Below are 20,659 nucleotides of genomic sequence, written 5' to 3'. Positions count from 1 at the left end.
ACAATGAATAATGTTCTATGTATAAGACCAATACTTACGTGGTTACATACATAATTCTAGTGTGAAAACTATTATGAGCGCAAAAATACAGAAAATACAAACTAAGTGTAAACAGTGTAAAGTTCTACGCAATGCAGTACGAGTATATACGAAAATCGCCATTTTAATAGATAAATAAATCATGCAAATATACCAATGAAAATAAAAAATCCTCAGGCAGACACTAGGTATGCTTTTTATTCTGTTTTTAGATATTGAAATCTCATAAGGTAGCAAGTGATAAATTACCCATCTCATAATGATCTATAGCTAGCATATCGCTGGTAAGGATATAATCCACATGTCAAAACAACACGTGTCACAAAAAGTGAAATCGGATGAGCGCTCACTGCCATCTGCCTCCTAATTGAGGATCATTCCGAGACTAATAAAGATGAGTTATGCTCTAAATTACTCCAATGTTTGTTATATCGAGCTTTGCATTGGTCGGCGGGTATTTTGAAATTGTCCTAAAGTCTAGAGATATGAATGGGATATGGGAAACTGTAGGTGGATGTTGTCATTTTTCTTTTGTACTGGAAATTCACTCATTTGTTCGATTCAAAGTTGAATTCGGAATGGTTCGTTTCAGTTTGGTCAGCGATAATTTCCTATTTTATTTATCTTCTAAGACTTCATAGGTTCAAATAAGTTATATTAATAACAAAGACGCATTAAGCATATTAACATTGGTCGCTTACCACAGCTGTAAGTTAAACTTGAATTTAGTTTCACTTTCAAAGCTCCATCTAAATATACCAACGCAGGATTTATCGCGATGCTTACCTGAAACAAAGAAATTAAAGATAAGTAACAGATATACAAAATTGTGTAACTTTAATAGAAGAATCTTTCATCTAAATAAGAATATTTTCTATTTTACTATAATAGGTAGCTATTAAGGTAGGAAGAACGTACAGAATCTTTTATCGTACTAAATAAATCAATAAACGCGTAATACACACCCGATGCCAATACAATATCTCTCAGTAGAAAAGTCCAACATTTACATTGCGTGGGCTCAGCAGAAATCGCCTAAGTATTTTAATATCAATTTGTGCAGTCGTGCAAAGTATATTAAACGGGGAAGTTGGCTTTAAAGACACCACTTAAGCGGAATTGGGTCAAGGCAGGCAGAAATATTTGATATTTAAACTTCCATCTCTTACAAACTAGTTGATTAAATTTTAATAAGACATTTGGAAGTTGGAATGCGTGGGATATTGTATGAGTTTGGAAAGTCACTGCGGTACTTACTGAAAGTATGACAATAATCGTAAATGCAAATTGTTTTATGTACCATTAGAATAGTAGACTGTCAGTATGTTTGTTCTGTAAAATCTGAAATTAGTCCCTTGGTTGTTAGCTTTGTTTTATGAATAAAATGTAATTATACCAGAGAAGTTGTGTTCATTTTAAATGAAAACAATTTTTTTTTTGCTTTCCGTTTTACTACCTTGAACTATGTATCCTAAAAAAGGATAATCTTGAAGCTTCTATTCATAATTATGCCAAGTAATGAACAAGCAAATACCTCTATATAATCGAAAACACGATACAGTTCAGTTTCACGTCTTTTTCCGCCACCGACAATAAAACCTGCGTTCTATTTAACGTAATTCATTCCCAATCGAAACGTTTGTCCGAATAAGCTCTGATTGGCTATTGTGGTGGCAACAATAAGCAATCATTGGTTAGTGCTAATAGTGACAGCTTGACACAAATGCACTTAATTTTACGACGCCCAGAGCTTTGATAGGCGTTAGATGTTTCTTGTGATCCGCTTTCTTGGGAAACGGAGTAAGCTTTGTGGCTATAATGATTTATTTCCTTGCAGTTTTATAGCAATTTTAATGAAAGGGGAAATAGGAATTAGCTATTTAAATTCATAATAAACGAACTGTTATAAGTATAAAGTTATCATGTTTACCAGTGGACAAAAATATTTCTATTAATAAAATATTTTTAATTATCACTTCATGTATGATTCAAGGTTGAAATATCAAAAGAAAAATAAACTCAAAATAATCAATAGAATGATTTTAAAAGTATATTGCACACAACGCGTCTTTAAAATTATGATTTATTACTTTAACAAAGCATTAACCTATATTCATAAGATTGATGTCTTTTTAAGAAAACATTTTTTATATAACGAAATGAAAAGTCTAAATTTCTTTAGATATTTAATGTTTTTAGACTAATTTTAAGACCTAACATGATAAGCTCAGAGCTTAAAACATAAGCTGAGTCATGACCTTTTGAACTTGATGCCAAGAACGTCCCATTTATAGTGAAAACCTGAATTATACATATACATTATTAAAAATATATATACAACTGTTAGAAAACCGACTATAACTATATGTATGAGGGTTCTAGGTATTGAAGTACAGGAGAAACATATATATCTAGTATTTTATTATATACTCGACTAAACCCTCCAAGCATTTGAATATATTTACTTACTTAATTGTACAGGAGGACAAACATATAAAATAAAATAATAATAGTAAAAAGGAGATTAAACCTTTACGTATATCCATGAATTGTGTATTCCCTTATTTCCCCACTTCCCTCCCGTATCTGAAGTACCAATCGAGAGGTAAGGGGCCTTGAAATTGACAGACCCTACAAATACAGATTAAACACGCTAAGAGCAGTCCCATTAGGTAAATATTTATTTGGGTTCAAGCCGTTAAATTGCAATAAATTATTACAATGTTGAGAACATGACATTGAATATTGATCACGTTCGATAAGGTTCGACGACATTCTGGGGTTTTCTCTGATATACTATACAAAATAAAGGACCAAATTTTAACATACATCTCTTCTCTTCTCTGAGCATGTATATAAAATTATCTTTTCACAGTGTTAGTTACTATACTCCTCCGAAACGGTTGGACCGATTCTCATGAAATTTTATGTGCATAGCGGGTAGGCCCCTTCCACACCCCTAATTGATAAAAGTAAGGCAGAAAAGCGTCAGCACATATGAAAATAAGTAGGTACCTAATGTAGTATTCAACATTAGATAATAACGTTGTTTCTTATATAACGCTTTTATTTTAAAAAGTACGACGAGTTTGTGCTTCGTGCCTTTTTTATTTAATTTTATTTTGGTGACTTATGTGTAGATGTACCTAAACATCACTAATCACAATAAAATGTATCACTAAACAATAAACACACATGTGTTTATCAAAAAACAAATCCATGCTTGATAATTAATCAATTCTATATAATCTATATTCAATCTGCTACAAAGCTGAAGAGTTTCTTTGTTTGTTTTTTGTTTGTTCGAACGCACTAATCTCAAGAACTACTGGTCCGATTTAATAAACTCTTTCAGTGTTAGATAGCCCATTTATTGAGGAAGGCTATAGGTTATATATGTACCATGGGCGAAGCCGATGCGAACAGCTAGTCATCAATATTTTTATCGAATAGGTTATATACTATAATCTACCACTCTTCAGTCAACATCAAGAAATCCACTGAAATTAGGACCTCTTTGTTCCTAAGCTTTGTATGGACTTGTATTGAATAGTATGATAAAAAGTCAGTAAGTACAAACTCCTAAGACACCACGAATAACGGTATCACAACTTCATCTAGTTCGCAGCGACTGAAAAAGATTAATCTTACAAGAAAAATCTCGAAAGTTAGTCGCAAGAAACGAAACTGAGTTCGTATGTTGACATATTTAAGTACACTCGGGAACAATAAATTTCCAGTAAAATAAATAGAAACTTTATCATATTATTATTGTGCGAGTTACAACCTCGTTTATTTCTGTTCAAGGGAGTGGAAACTCATAAGGTTTTGCCGTTCTAATGTGTGATGATTGCATTAAGTAGTTTTTATCCTACTAATCCTACTTATATTATAAATGCGAAAGTTTTTAAGGATGTGTGTGTGTTTGTTACTCTTTCACGCAAAAACTACTAAATCGATTGCAATGAAATTTGGTACATAGATAGCTGGACAACTGGAAAAACATATAGGCAACTTTTTATCCCGATATTTCTACGGGATACGGACGTACGTGAGTGAAACCGCGGAGCGCAGCTAGTTTGTAATCATAAAAAAATGAGTAAATAGCTTGATATTCTACTTGTTTTATAAAAGCGAAACTTTGTAAGAATGTGTGGATGTAAACTACAATTCCAACACATGAAGACACTTAGTAAATAAAAGTATAATGTTTTATTTCTATTTTCTTTTTACCTACCTATGAAGCAAACATGTCCAAAATTTCCAGTTATTCCATGCTAAAATAACTTATAAATACTGTTCAAGGTTTCCATTAAAGTAGTAATAAACTCCAAGACAATATTAAATCATCAACATCATTACAAAAACATTACGAAAATTACATTTTCAACAAGGACTACAAAGTAATATTACAATCGAACCAATGTACAAAAAATCCATAATTTATAAAGAATCTGAGATATTTATTTAGTCAATCGTTGTCAATCTGGGTCAATTAGAATATGGAAGAAACTTCGGGAGTGTTGTATGTCTGCTGTTCCAATATGAAGCCGAAATTTCGAAAATCCTGTCGTATATTCGTATATAATTGAATCAATCCTCGAAATCAAGGTCAATCACTTAAACCGTCACTAGCAGAGTCGCAAGAAACTCCGGGGTAATATAAGTAATTAAACGTCACAGAGTATAATAGATTCCTATTAACGGATACCGTCGGCTTAATTCAGTTTTTCGTAGCCCCACTAAATTGTATAAACTGGCTAATGCAATTCTAAGCCCGTTGTCATTTAATTTAATTTGTGGTCGTCGCGGTTGTCAAAAGTTTAGAAGTTCAAGGACCATAGGGATAAAATGTTTCGGAAATTAAGAAAAATCTGCTGAACTTTTGTACACCTTATATGTATTAGGGCATAAAAGATTCAAGGACGATCATCTTCCTCAGAAGCCTTACAGTGACAGTGATAATATTATGAGAAGTAAATATTTCGCCACCGATGCAAGAAAAGACTAGTGAACAAATATATATTCATTGCTTTAGAGGAACAGCAGAATAACGCACGCACATATTTATAAGATCAACGTGACGGCAAATGACGATTTCAAATCAATGGTCTCAGCCGACAGTGTCGGTACATAGGGCCGCACGGACACATACATACGCAATTTAATGAAAAATCTATTGATTTCTAAAGACTAAAAATTTAATCACGAATTTGAAGAATAATTTGACAAAATATTATATTTTAGCATTTTTATGTGAAATAGGTAATATTATGATTGATACAGACTCAATGTAGCATACCACGCATTCTGTACCTATTGTATCATTACTACTGTGGGTTTCTTTAAAGTATTACAAAACGCGTCTATAGCTCATAAAACAAAAGTTTTCAGAATACCAATCGATATCCATAAACCAGCTAATATCTTTGGCCGAAACTTCAAAAAATCTTAAGCCCAACCATCTATACATACACAAGGATGAAATCCTTAGTCTTGCAATAAACTCCCGGTCAATATTTGTAATTAAACGGCACAGATAGCACAATAGATTCCTATTAAGGGATATCGTCGTGTGTGTCCCGGGGGCGTAGTTACCCGCAAAGCGAATTGTTCTTCGTTTTAAAATAAACTCTCTGGGATCGCATTAATTGTTTCATGTTTCGATATCGTTGGAATCAGAATAGACAATTATGGAGAGCGATAACATGCGTAGGTTTATTCAGAAAATTTTAAATGGAATTTGCAAAATAGGTACGTAGGTACATAATACATATTACAGATATAATTCGGTTAGGTTGCGATCCGTTACATGAAATTGAAGATGTCGTTTTCGAATTACCGAATAAGGAAGCGATGTACATCGAACAATGAATCCCAGTCTATAGATTTTATATTGAGAGCCTACAATGAAACCGGCTGTAAGAGAATTGTAACTCACCATGTAAAATCTTGGTAAACCGTCGATTTTAGAAGATATGACTGACTGGTTTATGATTCTTGGTATGTTAACCATAATCTTTATATCCTTTCACTTTCAAATAATTACTTAGTGCCTAACACAAGAAAATTGTTAAGAAAACTCCAAGCGAGCGTTTAAAAGAATTTATATATGAAATCTCCTTTGAGGTATTTGAGAAAATCCCAGACTAATATTAAAGTCAACGACCTGAAAACTATAACAATATGCACAATCCTTTAGCTAGAAATATGTCTGAACTTTAAAGAGTGTATTCGAAATGTAGGGTCTGCAGTCTGTTCATGGAGATAATGTCACAGATGCAAAGAAACTTAACAAAAAACCTCGCTTATTGTAAGCTTTATTCTTGTAGGACCTAATAAATTGAATTTTACGTACAAGATTTGGTTATTTATATGTGAAAATGCAAAGTGCAAATCATCTTAAATCCTTCTGTTCTTTTAACTATTTCTCATTGCAATCATAGAAAATCTTCGCATCTCTATACGGAAAGAAAGAACCCTTTCTTTGACCTATTAATCAAACTCCGGATAAACTCCGAACTAATTGCCATGCAATAATCTAAGTAGGGCGACGCTATTGGAATCCGTTCTCAATAACAAGGACCATATGTATTACACATACGCCCAATAACAACCCAAGATAATCGACCAGCATTCTACAGGTAGGAGCACTTATCGTATAGAGACGTATCCTCTTGTCCCATCCCAATCGGTACCTTTACGATAAAATTAAACGTTCAATTCAAGAAAGGGTAACAATTTTTATACGATTTTTCAGCAGTTTTTTATCCCTATCGTGCCCAAGATCTTGTACACTTAATTAACTTCGAGTCACGATTTGAAATTCATCAAAATAACGACAAGTTAATTTGACATTAATATAGTGAACATTGTTAGCTAATAATCTTGATTAAATGTCCTTGCTATTTATATTTTCTTCGCCAAACATATAATCATATTTAACTTGTCACAAAATAGTTTTGAGGGCTGACTGCCCTGGGCTTCGAAATCTAAATCGACTTCCATAACATGTATTTCTAATCTAAATTATTATACTTATTCCAATGACACTATTATAACATTAAATGAAAGTGTGATTTTTATAAAATAACATACCTAAGATGTGATTAGGTATCATTATTAACAGAAACTTTTCTTCGATCAAAGCTATCATTACGCACCTATATATATCACAATGCTTCCCTCCACAGCACATAAACGTTATAATAGTATACATCCTACACAAGATTTCCATTAGACTCCTACTTAACTTGACAGCCAGCTACTACGATATTGGCATGATTGAATTACCCTCTACCGATACTCACTTCACTTAGAAAAATACGATAGGTACCTAATATGGACGTACAGCTTTGTGCAAAATATCAAATTGGACCCGATTATTCAACAATGAGCCGTGCGCTGAAATGACAAGGTGCAAAATAGATAGACGAGTAAGAGATGGGAATCGATTACAGAATAGGTAATTAATGACCGCAAAATTAAAAGCAGGCCGAATTCGAATTCGCAATCAGTAAGTTGCGTGTCTGTAATGATCGGTAATCGTGTAACACGTTATAAGGGCTCTTCACACGGCACGGCAAAGCGGTTTGTATGACGTAGGTATGAGGAACGAAATGGGTTAAACTTTGCCTATTTGTGTCAGTGTGTCATTGGTTCTTACTCGCCATTACTCGCATATGAATGGTTACTGTTATCTATACCCATTCACAATAGACTGTAGATAATTTTAAGAAAAGTTTCCGATTTTAATTTCAAATTTTACTGCGAATATATATTACCACGAAGCATAAGTATGTTCTTAAAAGAATAATTAACTAGTGTAATTATCCAACATCCATTAGGAAAAAAAACTAAATCAATTGATAATTATGACAAGATATAAAATGAAAAATCACAACATAGCAACGTATACACGTAGCGGTTTGCAAGCGCCCTAAGGTGCATACTGCATATAAAATCCCTGAGCTACTTCTGTTATCAACTTATCATTATCGATAGCCGGCAGCCAGCCGTATCAACCCGTAGTTATCGACCTGCAAATTCCACTCGGGTTCTTGAACTACATCACTACAAGTTTAATGAGAAGTTATTACTAACTGTAGTTGGGATATACTTAGAATAGTCTTATCGTTATATTTAGAATTAATGTATGCAGATCTATTTAAAACAGGTGTGTGACGTTGAAGGGGGTAATCTCTTGATCTACTGAACCAATTTTGAAAGTTATTTTTCTGAAAGAATGCCACGTTATCTGCGAGTGTCATATATTTTATTTTATCGGGCCAATCCGGGCGGAACCGGGCCGAGGGGCTAGTTGTAAATTCAATCAAGTTGTGATACAACCTCGAAAGTTTTTTTCTACCAATAAACAAAGATTATTTAAGAAATTAAATATCATTGCAACTAACTATAAAACATCAGCTATCTAAAGTAAATTTTGTGACTGTATCAATAAATCATTATTCAAATTCTACACACTAATTATTCGATGGAATATTTAAATGAAGATATCTTACACTTTCAATTATAAAAAGTATTTAAACCACATTTATTTGCGTACTAACAAGAACATTAGGGTCATATAGCTACCGCTTGAAGTTAGCGCCGACAACACACAAGAATCTACCTTCATACCGGATTATACTGATATCGTAATCATAACAATAAAAACGATGTCGTATTGCCTACTATTGCTATACTTCTAAGTTGATACTCGATAGATTCCAACATTTTATTATCATTTACCGGGTGAAGCACATATCATGGAAATTATTTGGAATGTTAGGTCTTATATTGTACTAGCAGTCCGCCCTGGTTTCGCACGTGGTACGTATATATATAGCCTATAGCATTCAAGAGATCACGTACGTATTTAATAGCGAAATAATTTTCGAAATCAGTCCAGTATTTCTAGAAATTGGAGCGTTCAAACAAACAAACTCTTCAGCTATGTCTATATAATAAAAAAAGAAGTTCTCAAATAATTTCTTGAAGTGACAGAGATTATATTTACGTAAGATTAACAGCTGTCAACTCTGAATTAAGTATGTTAAAAATGTTAATATACTAAAAATAACAAAGCACCAAACTAAAGAAACAGCTTATTAACAACATTGAAACATGTTTCTAATCAATTTGAAAAAAATCAAATGTTCTTAATTCAAAAATTAAACAGTTAAATATTTTCCAATATGTCCGCTAGAGGGCAGCATTTGCATATGCCGTGTAACACCCACAGCCTACTGCACCGTTCACATTCGTGTTGCATTTACTATTTAAATATACTATGTGTATCTTAATCGACCTTATACATAGGAACAAAGAAACTCGATCAAAATTATAAGACTATTAATGTACTAGTCTATATCAATTATAACAATAATCACTGTTTATTTATAACAATAAAATAGTCTAAACTATTTCCCATACCACGTTGTACGTAAGTTTATCCTTTAAACGCGCATAAAAAAGCAATTCACGCCTTCAAATGATTTTTATAGCAAAATTATACATACAATGATTGCACAAACAAGAGGCTGGTTCTGGGAAAGGAATGCACGGTCGCCAATGCATGTGGCATTGACATTACACCTCCCGGTATCGTGTGTCGAGGCTTGTTTCAATTGCATGATGGTTTTATTCATATTAATGTTATTTACATAACACTGTATTTTGCTTTGCCGAATAGGTAATAGTGATAGATGGATATCACTTATTTATTTATGTTATTTTCAAACATAATTAGGTTGAAAAATTCATACTACTTAAATATTAGCACAAGAGTAATTTAAATAAACGAATATTACTATTGTGCTAATATTATATAAATGTGATTGTGTTAATTGGTCTAGAAATTAAAAACATTTTAACGGATTTTAAACGCGATATTCATTTTATTATTAACCCGACGTTTCGAACACTTTACAGTCTACTTAAAAAGTCTTTAATTTCTAAATGTATAGTACTCGCGTAAATTAAAACACAAGAAAATATTAATTGGTTTATTTATTTGCCTGTTCGTTTATTTTTCCTTAACGTTGCCATGAAGCAATTTCACGGTATTTCGTTTCAAGTTGAGGTTCAGAAATGACACAGAACATACATTTTAATTGGCGGCAAATGGTCTTTGCATACGTCGAAACATTATTCTATGATACTATGTAGGTACCATTGTGGTACCAAATGTTCACAAAGCAAAGTTATAATGTTTCGAACCGAAGAACGTGACTTTGGCGCCAAACGCCTCCAATTACCGATCCAAAGGCAATCAAAACTGTAGCTGAATCACACGAGTGACTAACACAGAAAATCAAAAGACAGGTAAAGCCACTGTGACTCTTAAGGCATTCGCTTTCTAAGGCCAACGTCACCGGTCCGGTAAATATGACGTCACCACAATGGCACCCGGGTCAGAAGCCATGCGTTGGCGCAGGCGAACGAACCCCAGCGTCGTATTACATCGCTGCCTCAATTCACGGCCATTTAACCACAGTAACTAACCCAGCAATGTACAGTGAACAAGAGCAAAAAACCGTTTAACAATGTGGTAAGGTGCAAGAATAAATTAAGGGTAATGAATGACTTATTGTGAGACAGGAAGTTATTATTGGTGTTGCTCGTTTTACGTTTGAACATGATAGTATTTGAATGAAACGAATAACAATGGATATTGGAAAGAGCATTTTGCTTTTCCATATTTCATTGTATTCCTTGGTCAATATTTTACGTGATGTTGTGCAAACGTCTTTATTTGCAAGTATTGCAAGCGAGATTGTTAACTTTAAATATAAAAATTCGAACATTTGTATGTATGGCATTTGACAATTGTACGTGCGGACGTTGTGAGAGTGTATCGAAAATATAACAAAAGATCAATTTTTAAACGAATTAATAAAAAAGGTGAAGTTGTCAGTTCGACTCGATCATTTCTGTTTATGATCCTAACTTTTAACCGGCTCAACCGATTTGATGATATCTCCTATATGAAAGATTATCTTTTCCATGTTGTTTAAAATTGGTCTCGTTCTAACAATTTGAAAACATTTTAATGTATAATAAACAATTTCACCCCAATATTCTAAAATAACGCTATTCCTTTTTATACGTACACTTTAAAAGCGACAACGAAAACACTAACTTATCTAAGACTTTGTATTTCTTACAAATTTCTTAATTAAACTAGACACTCATTGACATTGATATTAAATGATTCACTCAGTACATTTGCGTCGGTATTACGAAGCATATTACATACAGGCTTATATCGTGTATATATATAAACAATAACATGTTGGGTGTTTACATTTTTCTATATAAATATAAATAACATTGTCTTTAAAAGTATCTTGAGATGTACCTATTGCGAATTATGCCTGTCGATTTTCGTAACAGGTTTATATAAACAAACTAGCTGCGCCCCGCGGTTTCACCCGCGTAAGTCTGTATTCCGTAGGAATATCGGGATAAAAAGTTGTCTATATGTTATTCCAGTTGTCCAGCTAGACAGATGAAATTTAGTGCACAAGTGATGATTTGCGATGAAATTTAGTGTAGACACGCACTAAATTTCATCGCAACGGGTTCTGCAGTTTTTGCGTGAAAGAGCAACAAACACACACACACATCCTTATAAACTTTCGCATTTATAATTGTACGGGGTACAGTATTACAATTGATGAATTTTAATCTTCTGACAAATAAAATAGTCTCTTACACATCAATACCAATTACATAATTTTTTTTTTATGTTTGAACTCGCTTAACTCAAAACTACTAGACCGATTTCAAACATTATTTAACAGTTGGATAAATACGCGATCCCTGAGAGCTATAGGCTGTTTATATACCACGGGCGAATCCGAGGCGTAAGTCAAATATATAAGCAATAACCCAACCGAATTTCAATGTGACTTTAAATTTTGGACGACACATCTCATCTAGCTTCTATAAGGATAATTAACAACTAGTTACCGATTGGCTAAAGTACTTAACTATAAGCCTGTATCTAAAGACCGAAGCGATTAAAAGATATAACTTCGAAGGCGGAACTTGTGTCTTATTAGACACTTGATAACAGGCTTCGAACAAGTAATCTAGATTTAATTTATAAATTACTGGAATTTGCTATTTGGCTTATAAATCATAACATCTTATATAGTTTATATAATACTCTCGTATTAAATTTAAAAATCTAGTAGTTTAAGGATTCAAATATATTCACGAAAATGATTTATACACCGTAAAAGAGCACAATCTGTTTTCACATACTCTATTCATACAGTATCGTCCAAACAATAACCATTCCAGTGTGCATTAGAAACAAACACATAAAAACTTACATTGTATATGTGATGGACAAGAATGTTTAACAAGAACTCCCAATAGAACCTATTCGAGTAGATAATTGTGCAAATTATATGCATTATGAACAATTGGTAGTGATACCTATTATTATGTAGGCATAAGGTTTAATTTATACTGTACTAGTTTTCTTTATGCCTGCGCTGAATAATCTTACGCGACCTGTTTATTACACACATTATAGAATCCTCTTCTTATTTACTAGGTAGCTATTATTGAAGAAATAATACGTAATATTCATTTTAATAATTTTTTATAGCTTTATTATAGCACCTACAATAATAGGACTTTGTTAGAATGATTTCAAAAATTAATTAACTATTAGATCGTGACATCAACGTGACCCCTGAGTACTACTCCTAGGCTAATATATACCACAGGCGAAGCCAGGGCGGACCGCAAGTCGGTTATAAATTGAAAATATCTGGATGTTTAATATGTGCCATTGATTATATTTTATAATAAAATTCAATCATTTATAATAAAAACATTGTATATTTTTCACTGAGAATTTTTAGTTTATAAAGTTTGAGAATTCTTGATGCAGATATTTACATAAATAAAAAAAAAATATAGACATTGTTACTTTAAAGTCATTGAAAGATCAGGGTTTACAAGCATTTACTTGAAATAAGGTTAAAAGGCTTTAAATGTACGTACTTCGAAACATATCAACACGAATATTAATCTCTGAAGACTATTGAGTTCCGCAGTTCTTAATATTCAATATTTTATTTTTATTTTAATAATCAACCAATAAGTGTCGAATGATTTCTCGATCTTTTTTTATATTAAAATACACAAAACATGTTTTTGAAGGTTCATATTGTTTTCAATTTATTTAACTATTAGTTATCAGACGCAAATTTCTACTTTTGTGGATCTTAAGTCAAGAAACTTTTTATGGCTGTTGGTAATAACGTCCTGTAAATAGATATATTCTGTAGAATCTCAGCTTGCTATGTTTGCTTGGCAAAAAGTTCCATGACACCCCGCCTACATGTTACATGATAAGGGTTGTCGCTTGGACCGGCGGTTTCGTGGGCAAAAACCAACCTAGTTTAAATTTAGCGTCCACTTTTACAACTTATTTGAATATTTTTCGAACAGTAAAAGCTTGATGTGACACATGAACCTTGTATTGCTGTATAAATAGCCCTTGACTGTGGATCAAGTCAGGTCGTAATAGATTATAATATTTTCTTATGAACTACTCTACAATGACACAATGAAACTCGTGTCTCCTTGTTGCTTTACGCACTTTTAGGTGCGTTTTTGACTTGTAAGAACGCACCAATCTATATATGTAGTATGCTTAATAGAAAGACGAGGACGGGAAATAGGGAAATATTCGCATTAACGTATTTACAACAGATAGCCTGATCAAAGGTCACATACCGTTCTAGATCACATATCGTTCTAATCTAAGAGACATTTCTATTACGCGAAGTCCAATCACGAGGTTATGTGTCGGAAGATAAACAGCAATATCACTATTGACCCAAATGAGTTTGGATTCAATTATTTTCAATTCAACACAAGTGCATTGACACGCCGAGCCGCAGTGCACCAAGAATTTGGCTTCGCGCTTCACGCCAGAAGTCTAGGAAATTAATAGATCGTTACTGGTTTCCAAATAGATTTAGTTTTCGCTTTCCTTTGTTGGACAGATGTTTTATTTTATACTGTATATATTAGTTATATACTTATAGAGTACTACATACTGGCGAGTTATTTTTACACGCTTTTTATTAGCTTCACCTGTATGTTTGTTTGTAACCGACTTCTTTGGGCGCGATTTTGACCCACTTTAAACGGCCAGATTTCGTTCAAACTTTGAAGATTTATTGAGGACCGATGACAATACACTAATTTGATAAAATTATTCCAGTTTTCAATTTACAAAATATGATTTTTGTCAAAGCGTGTTTTTTAGTTTTTTTAAACTATTATATTTTATTATTACTATAAATGGTATCTTTGTGTGACTTGTGCACAAAACAAATAGATTGAGAATTTACTCTGACTTTATCGCCTCGTATCATTGAAAAGATTAGAGTAAAAAAAACCTTTTTATGGTGGTTCAACCATGCTTCACTAGGTTTTTATCCAATGCTAGTCGTCCAGTCGGATAAATTATTCCAGGGAAGTATAAGCATCTTTTTAGAAAGCAAAACAATAGCAAAATATGTGCTGCGGCAAACAGCTTCTGACATAAATAAATCAAGCTGCATTCATTTACCTAAACCAATTTCCAAACGGAAATTTAGAACAATAGATTCATAACGGACAATATAAAATACAATAAAAGCCAGTTGTACTCTGCATAGACATTAATATAATTTATTATTGAACATTAACATATAAATAAGGCGAATGGATTTGTTATTGTGTGTCGCAATTTTAGTTTCCAATACTGACATTTAGTTCGTTGTTTGTTTATTTGTATAGATATCTAGTTGAATTGCAGGACATACTTCATAGATATATATTTTATTTAACTCAATGCACTCATAAATGAAATTCTTTTTAGTTCGAAATACAATACGGGTAGCTCTAATTGGCTGTGAAAAAAAAATTACAAAATTCTATTCCTATTCTACCTTCCTTTTCCTGTATTGTATAAGGTACATGATTGCATAGGTATGTGTGTTTCGAACAACATTCAAATGAACTATTCATAACATTTGAATTCAGAGAAAGGAATATATAAAAAAAATTGTTTTATGGAATTATTTTTCAAACTAGGAATCCATCGTGTCAATTTTTTTTTTAATAAAACATAAACGTTCTATTTCTATAGGCATCAGAACATCTCTTTACATTCTCCGTATTGCCAGTGTCACAGGGCTTTGTATCGCCCCGTGCATTGGCGCACAATAAACAACTAGACATAGATATACAAGTGGGGAAACTTTGGAACAAAGAGTCCGAATCAAAACTCAGCCTATGCGTGTATGAGGCATTTTTTATTGAGCGATACTAAAGACTGAAGATTACTACGACCAAATAAAGTGTTAATTACGAGGATTGTTTTTTACAACCGATCGGACTTGTTTTGATGACCATTTTATAAGCGATCGTGAGTCTTATTCACGTAGAAATTAGAAAACTTAGCAAATAGCAATAAGAAGTGATATATATTGATAGGTATAGGTAATACCTATTTGATGAAGCAGTTTCTAGGCTTCAGTTACGAGGAATCGGATGAATCAACTGTGTGGGAGTTGCATATAATAATGCATATGTGATCTAATTTTACAGAGAGAGCGTGTGGTATCCAGGTTTTACTCGCGTTTAATGTGTTTGGAGCTTTCTTTTTCAATGTCAAAAACTAATAATAATATATAATTAAGACACAATTTTGTTCGTACTTAAATAGCTGCAGGCTGTGTAATGATATTTTATAAAACTTACCATCCATGCTACCCGTGTATGTCATGTTGGTGATCCTTAATGTAATAAATAAATAAATACAAAAAAGGTGAAGGCATGTTTAATGAAGACTGGAGGTATAAAAGATTTTCAATCAAAATCAAAATCTATAGATTGTCTAGTAATTAAATCAAGTAGGTAAAGACTAGAACGTGCACTAAGCCTAGACTCTGCACGTTTTTCCTTGACCCATACTCATTATTGCAATCTAACGCACTACTACGTGCATATACGTACAATATTACAAAATAACATGATTTCTAATTTATCTAGTGAAATATAAAATGCATTGTCAAGCCATTCTATGCCATTGTCGAAAATATTTTTAGGTAAGTAATTATATTTTATCATATATATGTAGTATGATTACCAAAAAACATAGTAGGTAATGTAATGTAGGCATATTTAAATGTAAGAACATGATATAATTCATTGTAGGACAAAAAATGCCTCGATTTATTGCTTTCAACATTTTTTGAATTTTTAAAAGGTATTATATTTTCAATGTGGTTATTATTCAATTGTTTCCAAATTTCAGATAGATAAGTATGACTACAAAGCAATGTCGGTTCCCGCGTCTGTCCCTATATATGTATGCTTAGATCTTTAAAACTATACAACAGATTTTTATGGGGTTCTTTTTAATAAAGTGATTGAAGAGGAATATGTAACTATATGAATTATAACATCAATTAAACTACTCCGAATTTAACGCGTACAAAGCCGCGAGCAAAAGCTAGTTATATTTATACGTAGGAATTTATTATAACTATTGTTACATGCCTGCACCAGAATTATGCCCACACTGAGCTAATTTGGATAAAATTGGTTGAATGGTTACGTTACTGATCAATAAAATACGCTATTATTTATATTCAGTGCTTCACGAACGACGTCACAGGTATTGCCAGATATTAATATTATATTGTGTCAATGAATGACTGGATAATTTCACAGAAATAATTTAAACGTGAATAGATTGTTTCATAATCAGTCGACTAGAGCGAGACTTGCGACAGATATATAGAAAACAAATCTAATTTCAAGCACGATGCAAATAAGGACTATTGTTGTGTGTACCTTTTTTGCTTACAAATACCGGTTAAGTTTAAACAATTGCAAGCAACAATGGGTGTCGTGGTCACGACCACCTTTCGCCGAGGTAAACGACTGTATCCGAAGTCTTTGTAATATAGTTAAAATTTGAATTTTAAGTAAAGTGAAAGCTTTCAACTTATTGCGATTATGATATGTTTTGATAGGGAATACGGCTCGAGACACTTTTGAAAAACCAATGCTGTCACTGTTCAAATGCTCTGATATGGACAAGACTAGATACTATCTGAAAAACCTAAGCAATAAGTGATATTAAGTTAGGTGTTCTTTATTTCCTCCTGCATTTGATCAATTTATTTAAAAGAGGTGATAGAATATTTTTCGTAACACTTTCAGCATTAGTCTATGTCAATTCCAAATGACGTACTTTATGAAAATAATGCAATCCTAAGTCTCGATGACCATTGGGGAGAAAGATGTAACGAATTTTACAATGGTAAAGTTGAAACGAATATAATACACTCAATTGCAAGTGTTCTGAACTTGTTATCACCCAGGTGAAGGCGAACAAAGTTTAATACAAGTATACATTATGCACCGGGTTTATATTTGCGAATGATTGTATAATACAAGTTAAATAACGCGCGAAGTATGAAGAGAAATTATGAATAAAAACGTACCTATTATATATCTAATCAACTGACTAGCATTAGAATCATTATTAATCTAATGTTAATACTGTACCTACGTATAAAAATTATGTATTCGTACTATATATGTATTAGTGATGATGTAAACATATACGGTCAATTACACTCAGTAAAAATTTATTTGTTTGCCAGGAAATATTTTTTTTAACTACAAGGACAAAGCCCGGGACGGAAAGCTAGTTTCATAATATAGACTTTTAGAACGTTTAAATAATGTCAATTAGTCTCAATATGTAAAAAAAAATGTGATTAAAAAACTCGCTTCGTACATATACATTATTCTACAATCAACACGTTTATAAGCGTATTTTCTCTCAGTAACAGCAACCTATAACCTAATAATACCTACCTATTGTTTTATAACTCAGGTACCAATGCTTAGGATCTGTTCACTAGCTATTGTCACCACGTCCATTGTATTCTATTGTTTTATCTAATAGAATATAATGCATGTCGATGATACGTGCGTTCTCACGTACTTACATTAGTGCTGTTTCAAATAGTTTTATCATGATGAGCGATTCCACGCTTTTCAATGTTAGTCTTTCGATTGTTCGTGTAATTTTAGATCGATTTCAAGAAGAAACACACTATTTCTTATAGAGCTTTTAAAATATACATATCTACAACAAAACACTTCTTAATGGTTTAGCATCCTAGTATATCACTACAATTTAATAATATGTATTACTGAAATGGATATTACTGAAAATTGTTAAGTTGGCCAATAGCATCTACATTACAAGATTAGTATTTCCTTTGCTAAGGCACCTTTTCACCCAAAAATTCACCCAAAAATTCACCAAAACGTATTTGACAAACTTTTGACCAATATCAAAAATTTTTGTTTTTCAATGAGTATTTACAACAGAAATCCGCATAATATTAAACATGGAATAATTTTTGCGCGATTCGAAATTTTTATTGATAAAACAAATAACCAAAAAAATATTGTGACTTGATGAGAATATTATTAACATGACTCGGTACGCTACTGTACAGATATAGGTATGTATGTATTGACTATTGAAATACATAAGCAAATAATGTACAATAGAATACATTAATAGGTACCTATTCGTGTTGAGTCTACAATAGGTGTGGTTATTATGAGTCAACGTGATTTTATTCCATATAATATTATTCTTATCAAGCACATGAGTACATTCTCGATATGCTAAGAATAAGTTGTAATCAAGAAAGAGAAGGAAATACGGTTCACTACTCGCGCTGATATGAATCGATAATACGAATGAATGGTAAAAATATTTCGACGTAAAATGACGTCATCACCTGTGACAGGTAGCACAAATTTTATATTCAGAGAAATGAACAATAGGCTATAGAACAAAGGGGCGACAGGCATGGCAGGGTCGGAGCAACCTAGCTGCGTACACACAGGTAAGAAAGCCGTTTTTACCTTTCGTATACTGCGCCGACGCCACCGCTACCGACACCAACAGCGCGACGAGCAAGCCCCTCTCTCCCCCGCGTAAAGGCATTTTCCTAACTTTATTACAATTTTAAGCACGTCACTAGAGTAAAAAACTGGCCACAGACTTTAAGCACGCACTCACGAAGTCCTTTATTTACACATAACACGCACACTATCACAGAATTCAAACGCACATCCATTTGAAAAATGTTCGTTTATCCAATAAAGGTAACCGCTTCGCACGAGTCGTGGGACGAAGCATGCAGGTAAAACGAGTAAGCCTATTAAGTTTCAATAACTTAAAACTACTTATTTAGGTCGTTCTAAGTTACTTATACAGTAGACGGCACGATCGTCGCAATAGTCCTGCACAAGTTTTTATTTGAAACCTTTACATACTTTCGTAAAACAATTTCGAAGTTAAGAGCGGTAACGGGCGCGACGTGCGACACGACCACCCGGCGCATCGTTCGCGGCAGACTAGACTAGCGTGAAGTGAGCGGACAATCAACAAGTTGAAACCGCGCGAGGCGGGCCGTTGGTTTCGGAGCATGCGCCTTTTGCATCTATATTCACACTCGACTAGACAGCAACGTTGACTTAGCTACTACGTCGAGCGTTAGTGACCGGTGAAACTTTTAAAAACCGGCTATTTTCGCGCAAAAACAAGAAGTCATGATCTCTCCGGAGCAGGATTGCTATTCCCGTAGCATAGAATATTTATCCTGTTTTATTGGAAAGCCGGTCGTTGTACCATCTTAGAATGTAATAGGTATCTAATTACTAAATGTATTTGATAGGTATCTATCTCAGTATCGAATACATAAATATGTATATTAGGTAATTATTACGTAAAAAGGTGCAATGCAAAAAGTCAATTATACAAAAATTATATTATCAACCATCCTTTCAATAAGTTTTGAGTAAAAAAGAAATACTAAAAATTTCGCGAATTCGATCGAAATCGATAAACACATTTTTATTTTTTTTAATAAAATGATACAGACCCTAAATGATGCTGATCAATAGAGACGTAAATAACAATAAATAAGTAATTTCCAGATGCTATAAAGGACAAGAAATTCGGCAATATTTTCATTGACATCTTTATTATTTATTAGATGTTGATGTCTTATAAATAATTGAATTATTAAGTGCTCCTGTGAACTTATGGAGATACTTGAAAATATATTTTATTTTACTTTTGGCACTTGGCATCGTAGTGACTAGGTATTTAATATTAATAAAAATGGAATATTACTTATTTGCTCCTTATAATTTTTATGAGTGAGTCTCAGATAATGTAATATTATAGTGATCTTATTTATTTTACTCGTTTTCTCTAAGGTAGCTTCATTTTAACATTTCTTTATTTGTACCAAATGGAAATATCTAGGCCATAAATATTAAGTAACGACCACCTTTTGTGGAGGTTTAATTAATACAATATGGTGCATATGAAATATACAAAGGTTAAAACTTAAAATGTCTAAAATTGTATCTAGTGGCGCCATTATAAGCGCAAGAGCGTGCTCCACACCACCATAGATTATACACTTATATACTGGTATAGATTGGTCACTCGAAGTTCGTAGTGGAAATGTAATAACACCGAAAC

General features: G+C 32.8%; 1 protein-coding gene across 1 annotated transcript in view; it reads right to left on the bottom strand.

The window, feature by feature from the left end:
• The window catches only part of LOC119829084 (DE-cadherin), a 179,220-nt gene extending 159,693 nt beyond the window's left edge, over positions 1-19,527 (bottom strand). The window contains exon 1 of the mRNA XM_038351459.1: positions 19,027-19,527. Coding sequence (XP_038207387.1) covers positions 19,027-19,108 — 82 coding nt within the window. The 5' untranslated portion in view covers positions 19,109-19,527. The remainder of the gene's footprint in view (positions 1-19,026) is intronic.
• Between the last annotated feature and the right edge of the window lie 1,132 nt (positions 19,528-20,659).

Source organism: Zerene cesonia, chromosome 9, assembly GCF_012273895.1.
Source record: "Zerene cesonia ecotype Mississippi chromosome 9, Zerene_cesonia_1.1, whole genome shotgun sequence".
NCBI classification, from domain to species: domain Eukaryota; kingdom Metazoa; phylum Arthropoda; class Insecta; order Lepidoptera; family Pieridae; genus Zerene; species Zerene cesonia.
Note: the sequence above shows the minus strand (reverse complement) of the source record. Positions and strands in the feature narration are given on the sequence as shown.